The sequence below is a fragment of the Lissotriton helveticus genome, chromosome 2_1 (assembly GCF_964261635.1).
Source record: "Lissotriton helveticus chromosome 2_1, aLisHel1.1, whole genome shotgun sequence".
NCBI lineage: Eukaryota > Metazoa > Chordata > Amphibia > Caudata > Salamandridae > Lissotriton > Lissotriton helveticus.
The window spans coordinates 847,806,295-847,820,989 of record NC_136059.1 but is presented as its reverse complement, the minus strand read 5'-3'; the positions used below and the strand labels follow the sequence as shown (position 1 = coordinate 847,820,989).

Sequence of the window (14,695 nt, the reverse complement as noted above, 5' to 3'; positions counted from 1 at the left end):
GACGGAAGAGGAGAACCTCTGAAAGGGGGGCAGAAAGTGGATCCACAGCCTTTGCTGTGCACCATGCCACAAATTTGTTCCACCTGCAGGCGTATACCGATTTTGTGGAGGGACGCCTAGCTGCCAGAATCACATCACAGACTTCAGGAGGCAAGTCAAATGGCCTCAAGTGTCACCTCTCAATCTCCACGCATGTAGGTGGAGACTGGACAGGTTCAGGTGGAGGACCATCCCCTGCTGCTGCGACAGAAGGTCCTCCTGAAGAGGCAGACGAATTGGGGGATCTACTGACATGCTGAGTAGCTCGGGATACCAGTATCTTCGTGCCCAGTCCGGAGCCACCAGGATGACTTGGGCCCGGTCTCGCCTGATCTTCTCCAGCACTCTGGGCAGAAGTGGTATAGGCGGAAAGGCGTACAACAGACCGCAGCTCCACTCGTGATGAAAAGCATCTCCGAGCGAGTGTTGCCTTGGAAATTCCAATGCGCAGAACTGATGACATTGCGCGTTCTCTTCGGTGGCGAATAGATCTAACCAAGGCTCTCCCCACTGCCGAAAGTGACCTTGTGCCACATTCGAATTCAGAAGCCATTCGTGATCCATCATGCACCGGCAGCTGAGTTCGTCCGCCCTGGCGTTCAGTGACCCTACCAGGTGTTGAGCCACCAGGGTGACGCCCTGGTGTTCCAGCCCTGTCCAGAGGCGCAGAGCCTTCTGACAAAGAGTCCACGACCCCACCCCGCCCTGTTTGTTGCAGTACCACATGGCGGTTCGTGAGCCACCACTGCAACTGAGTCGCAGTGCCCTCCGAGATCAGGACGTGGTCGGACAGGTTGCCCTGATGCTGTGCCCACTGAAATTCCAGGTCCCACTGCAGAGAAAGCATCCGCCACCTGGCGTGATGCACCAGAAGGATGCAGGAGGCCATCAGCCCCAGGAGCCGCAGAGTCAACCTGACCGAAACTCGGAATAAAGGCTGAAAGATCGGAATCAGAGCCTGAATATCCCGAGCCCGCTGCTCGGGAGGATAAACCCGAAACTGCGCCGAGCCCAGAACCGCTCCGATCAAAAGGAGCTTCTGAGAGGGGCACAGGTGCGACTTTGGCACGTTGATGGAGAACCCCAGCGAGTGCAGGAGGTCGGTCGTAGTCTGGAGGTGGGAGACGACTGTTTGGGGCGAGCCCGCCTTCTACAACCAGTCGTCAAGATAGGGGAAAACTGGAACCCTTGATCTGCACAGATGAGCTGAGACCACGGGCATCACTTTCGTGAACACCCGAGGGGCGCTGGTAAGGCCGAAGGGGAGCATGGTAAACTGAAGGTGCTCGTGGCCTACCGTGAACCACAGGAAGTGCCGGTGGGCCGGCAGGACGGGGATGTGGAAATATGGGTCCTGCAAGTCCAACGCTACCATCCAGTCTCCAGGGTCTAGGCCAGCTAGGACCTGAGCTAAAGTCAGCATCTTGAACTTCTCCTTCCGGAGGAAGCCGTTGACGCTCCGGAGGTACAAGATAGGGCGTAGGCCTCCTTTGCCCTTTCTTGGGTACCAGAAAGTAGTGGGAGCAGCAACCAAGTCCTACTTCTGGCCCAGGAACGCGCTTGATGGCCCCCTTGGCCAAGAGGGCCATAACGTCCTCCTGCAGAAGTTGCAAGTGATCCCAGACAGGCGGTGGTACTGCGGTGGCATGGCTGGAGGGGTCGCCTCGAAGGGGAGGGAGTAGCCCCTTCGGAGGATTTGCAGCACCCACCTGTCCGACGTGATGGAGCGCCAGTGGAGGAGGTGATAGCGGACCCGGCCCCCACTGGCGTCGAATGTGCCTGAAAGCTCAGACTAGGAAGGCTTTGAGGCAGATGCTGCGGGAACGGATGTGGACTGACCTTGCTGTTGTCCCACCGCACCGCCACGGCGGTTACCACGGCTGTGTTGAGGCTGGTTCTGCGGCCTGTGGCTGGCAGGACGTGTGGGGGTGCCCCTTCCTTGGCCACGAAAGGGGCGAAAAGCAGAAGTTTGCTGGCGCTGGCTAGACAGGCCCAAGGACTTGGCCGTAGCCCTGGAGTCCTTGAAACGCTCAAGCGCACTGTCTGCTTTGTTGCCAAAGAGGCGACGGTCATCGAAGGGCATGTCCATGAGCATGGCTTGGACATCGCCCGAGAAATTGGTGGACCTCAGCCACGCGTGGCGGCGAACCACCACCGTCGTCGTTGAAATCGCCCTTCCCAGCGAGTCCGTGGTATTCAGTCCACACCTGATGGAATAACGTGCCGCATCCCGCCCCTCCGCAAGGGCTTGGGCGAGCCGGGCCCTGGCCTCCTCCAGGCACTGGGGCAGCACGTCCGCAACCGTGTCCCACAAAGAGTGGGTATAACGGCCCAAAAGGCAAGCGGTGTTGATAGACCGCAACCCCAAACTCAATGAGAAGAACAGTTTCTTCCCAAATTGATCAAACCTTTTGGATTCCCGATTCGGGGGAGCGGTCGGGAATGCGGTCTGGGATGTAGAAGCCTGTTTCACCAGACTCTCAGGGGTGGGGTGCACGGACAGAAAGCTAGGGTCGCCCGGAGCCGGGCAGTGGCGTCGGGCCACGTTCCGATCCACAGGGGGCACTGTGGAGGGCTTGGACCAGGTGCCCATCAGAACGTCCGTGAGGGCCTCATTGAACGGCAGTAGAGGGTCCGAGGAGATTACTGGCGGCTGAAGCACCTCAGTGAGGAAGTTAGTCTTCACGGCTGCAGCAGGAAGTTAAAGAGCCAAGGCCTTGGCTGCCCAGCACAACACCACACAATACGTAGTACCCTCCTCTGTAGCCACGGAGGGAGGAGAGATAAATCCAGTGTCGGGCGATGTGTCCAAACCACTGGTCTCCCCTAGTTCTTCTGCCCAGTCCTGGCTCAATTGGCACTGCTGTGCCAGAGGGTCCTCAGACCCCTCCCAGTCCTCCCCTTCATCCGTGTCCTGGTAAACAGGCTGGAATGACGGAGCCGGGTCGTAGATGAAGGCCTCACCCATCGACGCCTAACCCGGACTGAAACTGGGGCTGAGATCAAGGCACGGATCCCACGGGGGCCAGCGGCGTTGGGACCGAAGTAGACGACGGCGCCGAAGCACCCGATGGCGCTGGAGCCACCGGCCCGCCAAGGCCAGTCGGGTCTGCGGGGCCCGAAGGCGTACCGGCAGGCCACAACTGAGGGAAATGAGTCCTTATGGTAATGAGGAAATCACAAATCTCCTCCAAGTCGCTCGCGGGCCAGGGACCGGAGGGTATGGGCCTGGAGGCAGCACCTGCGGCTCCAAAGGAGCCGCGTGGGCGGTGTCGCCCGAACCCTCAGCCGCGTTGTGCGATCGGCGAGGGGAGTCTGTAGAGTGATGTCGCCTTCTTCTTGGAGTGCCTCGACTTACCGGAGGACTTGGAGCCCGACGAGTGCTGGCGATGACTCGACAAGCGACGACTGCGGCTCCACGACCGGTCCCTAGACTTCCTCCTCGACCGGGACCTCGAGCGGTGCGGAGCCGACTGCCAGATCTCTAGTAGCTTGCGAGACCGCTCCCACCTAGCTTTCGAGGTCAAAGTCCGGCAGTCGGGGCACGACGGCTCCGAGGCAGTAGAGACACCGATGGTGGGGGTCGGTCACCGACATCAAGCGGTGACAGGCGTTGCACGGCTTGAAGCCAGCCATCCCTATGGCACCAGGAGTTGAAGTCGACTCGAAAAAGAGATCCAAAATAGACCAAAAAGTTAATCAAAAAATGACTAAGAGTACTGCTCTTCCCGGATCTGCGCCAGCTGGCGCGGAAAAAAGAACTGACGTCAGCGCGCGAGGGCGGTGTCTAAGTACTCCGACATCATCCCGGCGATCACGACGCTGACGAAAGACGCAGAGCCGCAGACGACGCCTACCCACGTGCAAGGGTACTGTTGACGAAAACTTTCCGGATCCAGCCTGACGTCTGTGGATATTCTAAGGTAAGGAATCTAACACTAACCTGTTTCTTTCAGATTCATGGACAAGTAAATATTTTATTAAATTCCACACACTATCAGACATGTGAAGATCATTCTTGACTAGTAAGACATGACAAGTTAGATGATCACTGGTGGCTTTGTTGTGAACAATTTATACTTATATTTAAACCTCCTTGTTTTCTTTTAATTATTTATCTGTGTAACCTGACATGGTAAAACCACATATGTACTGCTGTTCTATTTTGGCCAATAACATTTGAAATTAAAAACATTATCATATTGCAAAAATCAGACAAAATCATTTGGAGAGAGTGGTGGCTTTATATTAAAATAGCTCTGATAATGCTCACTATTTTTAATAAGCAAGCAGTGAGGGTATGACAACACAGTATTACAACGTTTAACCGGAAGTTAAGAACAAGGTGTTTTTGTGTTCAGACAGTAAAAAATTATTAAAACAAGATAAACATTTCATACTAAAGAAAATTTTGTTCAAGCTGACAAGAAAAAAAGGACAATCATCTAATTATAATGATGCCTTAAAAAAAGGAGAAACTCCATGTTAAACTCCAAAGAACCAAGAGGGCACCCCAGAGAGAGATATTTACTACTCTAGACACACACCAAGTAAACCAAGGTTGAAATTGGTGGTCACGTCTGGATTAACTAAAACATCTAGTACCATGTTATTTATGAAGCGGGCTAAAAATGTAATTCACCCATGTAAACATATTTGCCTCTAAAATGAAATTAAGAAAATAAGGGTCTTTCTTTGGAGGACACATTTGAAAGCAGAACATCTGAGTACCGAGAATAGAGGTTCTAACTAAAATTATATAATGACTAGATCACGATATATAGAATTCTTTTAAATGTGTGTCAGTATCCAATGAGAATGACATATCTAACGCAGTTGCGTTTTTACTTTGTTTGGATACAATCAATAATCCCCTTGACCTTTGTAAGGTTCACTTCGAAATAATCTGTATGTAACCTTGCTAGAAACGATGACCATGCTTCAATTCCGAGAAATTCTGTGACGTATGTTTAGGTGAATGTATCGTCTTGGAAAGTAATCCATTTGATAACTAGATTTAATATTAGTGAACATAAATTTATGATTTAAAACATGTTTGAGTTCAACTTCAAATGTTAGTACAAGTAAGTAAAATAGCTTGCCTCTGTAACAGATAGGAGGACAAATGGCAGATGTATCTTGCCATAGCAATTTCAACAGTGTTTTCGTTTTTTTTTTACATAGCAGGTGTGGATGAGCAATTGAATATATACATAAATGAGTTTCGGCGGGCAGCTACTGTATCACAGTATATTTGCAACCTTTGGCGTTCTCTGCCAATGTCTCTAAGAAACTTAAAAACAAATCTCAGTCAATACAGTTATGGGTTGTATATTGTTGTAACAGTTAGACAATGTCCTCAGATATTGCTGACTGATATGTATTCAGTCACTATCATAGAATGATTGGACAGGATAAAGTATAACCCAGTCTGAGTAGGTGATACTAAGGTGAACCAACAGACTCCATATAACCAACCTAGCTATGACTCTTGTTGCAGATCTAGAAATTGTAAAACCCACTACAGCTTGTAACCTCGTTCTCAATGTATAAATCTTGAAGAATGTCATTATTTTGCCCTTTATATGTCAACACCAGCCGCTGTTGTTGTGGTGGGGGTACTGGAAATTATTTCCATTTTCACTAGGAGTAAGATACAAACATCCACAAAAGAATTGGGGAGATGATCCACATGAATTAAATGTGTTGACTAGCATTAAGGGACATTAAGGGATATCATGTAGAATATTAACACAGGAAAGGGAAAAGATCATTTGGCTGTTAAGGGATAACACTGAGCAAGCAGATGCACTTAGGGATATAGCTAGGAAGCATCACTTTCCAAATGTAAACAGGGAGCATGCCATGGGATTCCATAGGCGGGAAGTGAAGTGACATAAGGATAATAGGACATGGAGAGAATCAGTCATGCAAAGAAGCAGAAAATACCTGTACCGAGCCACCATGTCTGTCAGCTGCAAGGTGAGCTCTCAAGTGATGGGGATTGACCTGTTGGGAGTCCCAAGCTGCCCTGTGATCTGTCGACTGCCAATTATTTAATGCATAAAGCATGCATGGAAGAGGGGGGAGAAAAACCCAGAACGTATTAAAAACCTCATGCCTTCATAGCAAATTGTGAAATAAAAGCAGACAAGAAAAACACTTTCAACATAAATTTAATTTCTCTAACTGAGCAAATCATATCTGAATTAAGAGAATTATTTTGAATTGTTGTTTGTTAAAACAACTATGCATAAAGTAAAAGAAAAAGCAACATGCAGACTACATTCGAATAAAGCAGGGGCAAATAATGAACTCTGTGGCTCATTTCTACAGACCGTACTTATAACGATGGCCTCACAAAGATGCGATGCTAGCTAGAATATATGAAATAGGAATATTTTCAGAATAATGAGGAACGAAAATTGAACTGAACCACTCGAGGATAGAAGTACAGTTTTGTTGGTGTACTATAATCTTCTTAAAAATATGTAACATCCTAAAATATCTAAAATGTACGTGCTTTGAATAATTAGACATTCTGGAACATCAAAGATTTCCCAATGTCCTTCAGAAATAGTTGTGTCAATCTAATATTTACGTGTGTGAATTGCACTCAAATCCCGTCGAAATAGGAAATGAGGTAGAATCAGGTCTGGTGAAAAAAACACACACACAAACAGACACTGTGAATGACGATCGAAATGATAACTAAGAAAGCTAAATGCTTCCGATGCACGAATTGAACATGGCACTATAAATGGAATAGTATTAGGAAAACGCTCACAAATAGAACCGAGGATTCGATTATATCTGACAATTTGGAAATCTAGTAAGTAAACTCTTGTCAAGGATTTATGAACGTTTCACACCGAAAGAGAATGTATTCTAATTTCACAATCATGGGAATCTATGTCAGTTCTCTACATCACACCTGCGGATATACTTCCCTGTGAACAACCCAGACAATCTGCAGGACCTTGCTACCAAACCTCACTGCCCCTTTAGAAAAGCCTTAAAGACCTAGCTTTTCATGCTATAAAATATCTCTTACATGTCCGTTGGTTTTACTCCAAGTAGGCAGTTGCACACCTTTGCGACTATAGTGCCTTGACGCCCTTAGGCATTTGTTGCGATCTATAAATCCCATTCAAATCAAATCATGACTAAGTAAGGCAGATTTTGTGCTCTTGCATACCAAATGATTCCAGCACCACGAAAATATTTTTCCTAGTGGCATAACCGTATCCCAGATAATCATATTATTTTAATTTTTTTACTGGGTGGAGACTTCAGTTTCCCATCTTTTAAACAACCAATCTCACTTTTTATGGAGCAGGTTAACACACGAAGAGGCCTATTCACAAAGACAAACTTACATGTGACGAAATCTGCACCTGTAAATGTACTCTTGCACTTTTGAGTAAATCTATTACATTTGGTTAATTGTCATTCCCAAGTGCAAATATACTTTAAGGTATAAACTTGCAAAATGTTACATCCTGAAACCAGGAAGTTGTGCCAAATTTACAGGTGTAAAGTTACTACTTTACTAACTTAGGGAATGATCTTTTCCACTTTGATGGAGATCACAAACACCACCACAGTAGAGCTCTCCGTATGGGAACAACAGGGAAACTGATTTAAGTTTTATAAATAAATAAAAAAATATTTTCATTTTATTGCAATTGTATTGTAAAACAAAGTACAATCATTTTATCCCAGAACTAATAAAATGAAATGTGTGTTACCCTAGAACTTGTAAAATGAAATGTTAGAGCACATTATCCCTTCATAATATATGAAAAAGTTTCTGTGCCGAAACGCAAAGAAGCTTTTATCGATAATGGTGGAATAAACTACTTCCAGCTAACTTCAAAACCCTGCTGAGTGCCGTTCTTTTCCCTGTGGACATTTGGGAAGTGGAATCCACCCACACACCAACACCCCAACACCAACACCCACCAACACCAACCAACACACCAACACACACCAACACACACCAACACCCACCAACACCCACCAACACACACACACACCCCAACACACACCAACACACACCAACACACACACATACCAAGACACACACACACCAACACACACACACCAACACCCACCAACACACACACCCCAACCCCAACACACACACACACCCCAACACACACACACACACCAACACACACACACACCAAAACACACACACACCAACACACACACCAACACACACACACCAACACACACACACACCAACACACACACACACCTTAATATTCTTTATTTGATAATATACTATAAAAGAAGTGAACAGTACAAAAATACAATAGTTAAATTAGGCTACAAAACTGCTGGATAAGAAGCTAAGGCAGAATTTATCAAATTCAATTAGAGGAGATATTGTGGTTAAGTTCGGTAGCCTCTCTGTTCTCTATCAGCCAAACGTAAAACAAATATCTAGATACAGTAGATACAGCAAATACATAATGTGGGGTCGTATGAGTTTGAAGGATCCTGTAGGCTTCCTCATTCCTTGTTGGACCAAGCTCACTGCAGATGGGAATAAGCCATTTTGCACGTGTCCCTCTAAATCATATGACTACACATCAGGCACCTCTGGATGATATTATTTAGTGGTCCTAGCCATTTTGACATAAAACTCTGTAAGGGAAGATTTCCATGTCTAAATTGGACATATAGCTTTTGGGCTAAATTAGGTTCTGTGTCAGCACAAACATGTTCGAAGTGGTAGTTATCCATTGCCACTAAAAAGCAGATAAAGTGCCTGGGCGTACATTAAAAAATTCTTATATTGATAGTTTTTAAATAGATTTTTATTTTTTTTGCTGTAATTAAAGTACAACAACCTGCAGTATTATGCAGAGATTCACCAAGCCCATCCCCAGTAGGGAGTCTTTGACACATTTAATCCAGGAGAGTTTTGGCGCAATTTGGTATCTATGAATTTCCTCCACCCCGCTTCGATAAAGCAAAAGTTCGGGAGTAGCCCAAAGGCATCTCCAGAAAATTAGCGGGCTAAGTTCAAGCTTATCAGAAATTGGCCTGGGCCCAAGTCTAGCCTCAACTGTACTAGGGGGGTGCTGACCAGTAAAAACAAAAGAGTTGCCTCAAACTTGTTTTCTACCATTACCAATGGATTTAGGTTTTAGTGCCCCCCAAGCTCAGCGTCGTAAAAGGCAAATGCAGGTGCCTGATAAGGGTAAAGTTGAACAACTGGTGAAAAAAATCTGCAGTGGGACCAGTTATGTAGCTTCAACAGCCCCCCACATTGTTGTTACAGTTTTAAACATTTTTTTACAGCATGCTGGGTCCAGTACAACTTTTCGTCTAGGGCAGTGGTCTTCAAACTGTGGGGCACGACCCCCAGGGGGGCCGTGGAGCGATGCAAAGGGGGTCGCGCCTTCACAGTGTCACTTCTGCCCTGGCCTCCAGGGCTTCAGCCCCCCTCCTCCCCCATCCTGTGTCTCAGCCCGGGCTGCTGCAGTGCAGCTCGCCCTCCTGGGGCCTCGGCTGGGCAGTGTCTGGAGTCTTATCTCCTGCCTGAGTTTTTCACAGGTCTTTAAAGACCATTAGCATATTTACATGCCTTTGTTAACTGATTACCAAAGCTTAGTTTTTTTATGGTTCCAGTACCCCCTGGACCCCCACTCTGCCTATTCCTTACATTTGTATTTTTACACTTACTGCTGTAGTGTGAGAATGCATTTAATGAAAAGAAATATAAAGTTGGGTTGCCAAAAGAAACATGCCTGCTATGTGTTGTTTAAAGATCCTGCAGAGACCTGCTCTTGACACTGAATTGAGTTATAAATAAAAAAGTATGTATTAATTAGTTATGTGACTTTTCTGTCTTTATTCTCTTTAATTATTAGTCATGGATCATTGAGGCATCCATAGAACACAATTAAAAGTGCTTTCTATTTATATTTGCTGTTCTAAGTATTTACAGATAAGTGCAAAAAATACAGCTTTAGGTGACTGCTTATTTCTGAGCCATCAAAATAATGAGCTGGTAACCCTAATCATTAGACTGGAAGTTTGTTGCAGGATCAGCACATTATTTATTTACTCCACCCTCGAACCCTGATTAATGCCATTATAGCAATAGTTTAACTTATATCTGAAACCCTACGCTTCAAGTTTCTGGGAATGCACCCTGCTTTCAGACTACTCACTTCTCATTCTAGCCTTCACTTTCACGTTCACCCTGCACTCCCAGCAATCACAATGCACTCACAGCAATCACCATGCACTCACCATGCAATCACCATGCAGTCACAGCAATCACCATGCACTCACAGCAATCACCATGCACTCACAGCAATCACCATGCACTCACAGCAATCACCATGCACTCACACTGATCACCATGCACTCACACTGATCACCCGCTCACCCTGCACTCACTGATCACCCTGCACTCACTGATCACCCTGCACTCACTGATCACCCTGCACTCACTGATCACCCTGCACTCACTGATCACCCTGCACTCACTGATCACCCTGCACTCACTGATCACCCTGCACTCACTGATCACCCTGCACTCACTGATCACCCTGCACTCACTGATCACCCTGCACTCACTGATCACCCTGCACTCACTGATCACCCTGCACACACTGATCACCCTGCACACACTGATCACCCTGCACACACTGATCACCCTGCACACACTGATCACCCTGCACACACTGATCACCCTGCACACTGATCACCATGCACTCACACTGATCACCATGCACTCACACTGATCACCATGCACTCACACTGATCACCATGCACTCACACTGATCACCGTGCACTCACACTGATCACCGTGCACTCACACTGATCACCGTGCACTCACACTGATCACCGTGCACTCACACTGATCACCGTGCACTCACACTGATCACAGTGCACTCACACCATTCACCCGCTCACCCTGCACTCGCAGTGATCACAATGCACTCACACTGATCACAGTGCACTCACACTGATCGCCATGCACTCACCACATTAACCCACTCACCCTGCACTCACAGTGATCACAATGCACTCACACTGATCACAATGCACTCACATCATTCAACCGCTCACCCTGCACTCACACCAATCACCATGCACTCACCATTCACCCGCTCACCCTGCACTCACAGTGATCACAATGCACTCACACTGATCACAGTGCACTCACACTGATCACCGTGCACTCACAACTTTCACCCACTCACCCTGCACCTACAGTGATCACAATGCACTTACACTGATCACAATGCACTCACATCATTCACCTGCTCACCCTGCACTAACACTGATCACCATGCACTCACACCATTCACCAGCTCACCCTGCACTCACACTGATCACAATGCACTCACACTCATCACAATGCACTCACACTGATCACCATGCACTCACACTGATCACCATGCACTCACAACATTCACCCACTCACCCTGCACTCACAGTGATCATAATGCACTCACAGTAATCATAATGTACTCACAACATTCACCCGCTCACCATGCTCTCACAGTGATCACTCTGCACTAAAAATTCGCTTACATTGTTCACTCTGTACTTCACCCTGCAGTCACACGAGCACACTTCTCACCCAGCACTCATGTGACACTCCACTCACCTGCCCCCCCCCCCCCCTTACTGGTCAATCTGTAGCTCACTCAAACAAGGCCATCACTAACCATGCACTAATTCGTCCCACTCTGCACTTACAGCCGAACCCAAATTCATATGGTCACCTCACTCACCCTGCAGTCACTCCTTTTACCCTACTCTCACACTGTTGCATTGCTCACCGTGCAGTCACATGGGCACTCTTGTCACCCACACAGTGCAGAAGGTTAAAGTGCCTGGTACAAAGAAGATGCACCATACACATCACAGAACTGAGTAGGAGTAAACTATGAGTAGCGCTATAAAAAAATGAAATGTTTGTCAGACAGGTGCTATAGAGAGATGAGGTGTATTGTTGGTGAGTGGTAGTGAGGGAATTCATGGAGAAGGTGGAAAGACTGTTGCACCGTGTGCGACCAGTGCTTGGACAAGCCCTGGCTGGGAGTGTTAACCCCCCCCATGAAGTTCGGGTCTAGTGGATCCCCTGCTTCTGCCTATTATTTGCATTTGTAGTGCGCTACTGTTACCAAAAGGTGTCCTGGGGCTAATAACCATCTGCCTGCAATGTGCGTGAGGGATCCGGGGTTGGGAGAGGAGAGAAGAGAGGGATGGAAGGAAGGGAGTGAGAGGAAAGGGGCATGGGTAAACTGCTTAACTCTGCACAAGACCGTCACGGTTTGAATGCGTCCTTGCTGCTCCCGGCCATGGCCAGGTGAGCTTCTAATGTAGCAGCGTGTATTCCTGCGGATTGGGAGGCCCTTTACAGAGGTTGACTAGACATCTTTCTGATGTTAATTGCTGTATTTTGGTTATAAACTGGTACTGATGGGGTGAAATCTTTCCTCAGTATTACTGTGTTAAAAAAAATTCTAAATAATAAAGCAATGCTACCCCAAAATAGGCAGCATCACAGAACATTATTTACATTTTCTATTCACACAATTTAGTCAAGCCTGTCGCATAATTTGGTCCACACCTTCCTCATAACCTAGAGGTTTAGACATTTTTGGCAGGAGGGGGTACTTACGTTTGAAAATGTTGACAGGGGGGTCTCGGCATCCAAAAGTTTGAAGACCTCTGGTCTAGGGTAATCCCCAAATAACCGAAAAAGTTTACTTGTTCTAAGAGGACACTGGATGAAGTTGGATTTGGGGGCATGGTAGGGCAAGGGTTAAAAACCATAAACTTTGTTTTATTAATGTTAATTTCTAGCCCCCTCATTACACAGAATCTACCAAAGTGGTCCAGTAGTTTATGAAGCCCCATTGATGATTTTGACAATACAAGCGTATCATTTGCAAACATGAGTCGGAACCCTCAAGCCTGCCAGTCTAGGGGGGGCATTGTCACAAATATTTCAAAAATCAACTAAATTGTGGTAAATGGGTAGAGGCCAAAATGCATTCCTGTCTTATGCCGCGCTTTACAGGAAGGGGTTCAGTTACTTTACCAAGCTTACCACGTCTAACTTGTGCATGAATATATAAATTCACTGGAAAAAAACAAAGGTTACTGTGATGTTCTAGTTAGGCTCACACTTCACTTGTACATAACCAGTGAAATTCAGCAGCTATAGTAATATAACTTATGCCTCCCCCCTATGACCTGCTTAGGACCTCACATATTACATCACTAATGACATGGTCAGTAACAGTACTCATGACATTTCAAACGACATAACTGAATTGTATTAGTAAAATGTGATCCTCTAAAATGGGGGCCATGTTATTTCCATGGGGGAGTGGGGCCGCACGGCCCACACCCAGGTTGATTTAAGCTCCGGGGACCCCATTCCCAGAGGAACTGAATTAAATTGGGGGGAGGGGGGGGAGAGGCGAGAAGCCCTACTCCCCAGGCCCATTTCGGCCTCGGGAACCCCAACTACCTGAGCCCAGCTAAATTTGAATGGGGAGGAGGACTGCGCAGTACTCCTACCTGGGCTGATATTGACCCCGTGGAGCCCATCCTCCTCCACTCATCTAAAGAATATTTTGGAACCTCTCACCTGATGAGCTGCTCTCCGAGACGACCAAAACACACAGCTGGACTGCCAGGAAGGCGTCATGTCCATCGCTGCACACCCGGGACTCTTGATTTCGCTCCATCGATGTCGAAGCGTGCTGGGGGGGCGTGTCACTGTGTGTTTCCGGAGCAGTAAGCGTGAGGGATGTGGTGATGCTGACCGAAAACCGCCAGCAGCCTCGGACAGCAAAAATGGCGGACACTAGGCGCTATGATGGACCCCAGCCCCGAGCAGTGCTATGGTAACGGACCCGCTCAGCCAACCCTTGCTTTTCTCACCGGACCACAGGTCTGCCATCCCCGAGTGCAGGTCACACCGGGAGGGCCGCTGCACACCTCCCTGCCTGTGCGACGGATGCACGCAGGAGTCTGAGGCGGCCGAGGCGGATCGCGCCTGCCGCCCATATGCCCCAGAGATCAGACCTCAGCGGTTTTTGGTAGAGACACGACGGGAGTCAGGCGCTGGGCAAGGCAGGAGCTCCTGAAGTCTGGCGCCTGACTTTAAAATGGCACCCAGCTGTGACATTATGAACCAGGAAGCTCTCCACTGCGCCCCGGGCTCCGAACATCACGGAGACTGAAATAAGGAAAACAAAAAGGAAAAAAAAAAAAGGTACTGAGCCCCCATCTTGAACGAGCCACCCCCGCAACAACTGGGTGAGTCATGAAAGCCTGTTTAAAACTGTTACCGACAGAGCTGTGCCAAGTAGTAATAAAAAAGGGACTAACAGAACCCCAGCAGAGGCCATCTTGGCATGGGCACTCAACCAATTTCCCTCCTAAACGCCCCCACTATACTCTAGGATGGCACAATATCAAGATCTACCGTAAATATTTCTCAAATTTTTATAGCCATACTGTTGAGTTAAGAGAGGCAAAGCATCATCTGTCCCACTATGGACCAATTCTAATGGAGACAATATATCATCTATCCTAAGGATGCCAATCTCAACTTCCCCAGGTCTACGACAACGGCACCTTAAAGCGCGATAGTGCCACC

General features: G+C 47.3%; 1 protein-coding gene across 8 annotated transcripts in view; it reads right to left on the bottom strand.

Moving 5' to 3' along the window:
- Positions 1–14,695, bottom strand: part of CSNK1G3 (casein kinase 1 gamma 3) — a 406,194-nt gene that overhangs the window by 36,410 nt on the left and 355,089 nt on the right. For 4 of the 8 annotated variants that reach the window (XM_078675576.1, XM_078675578.1, XM_078675577.1 and 1 more), the window contains exon 11: positions 5,989–6,084. The exons of the other annotated variants lie outside the window; for them this stretch is intronic. In XM_078675576.1, coding sequence (XP_078531702.1) covers positions 5,989–6,084 — 96 coding nt within the window. The remainder of the gene's footprint in view (positions 1–5,988; positions 6,085–14,695) is intronic. 8 annotated transcript variants of the gene reach the window in all.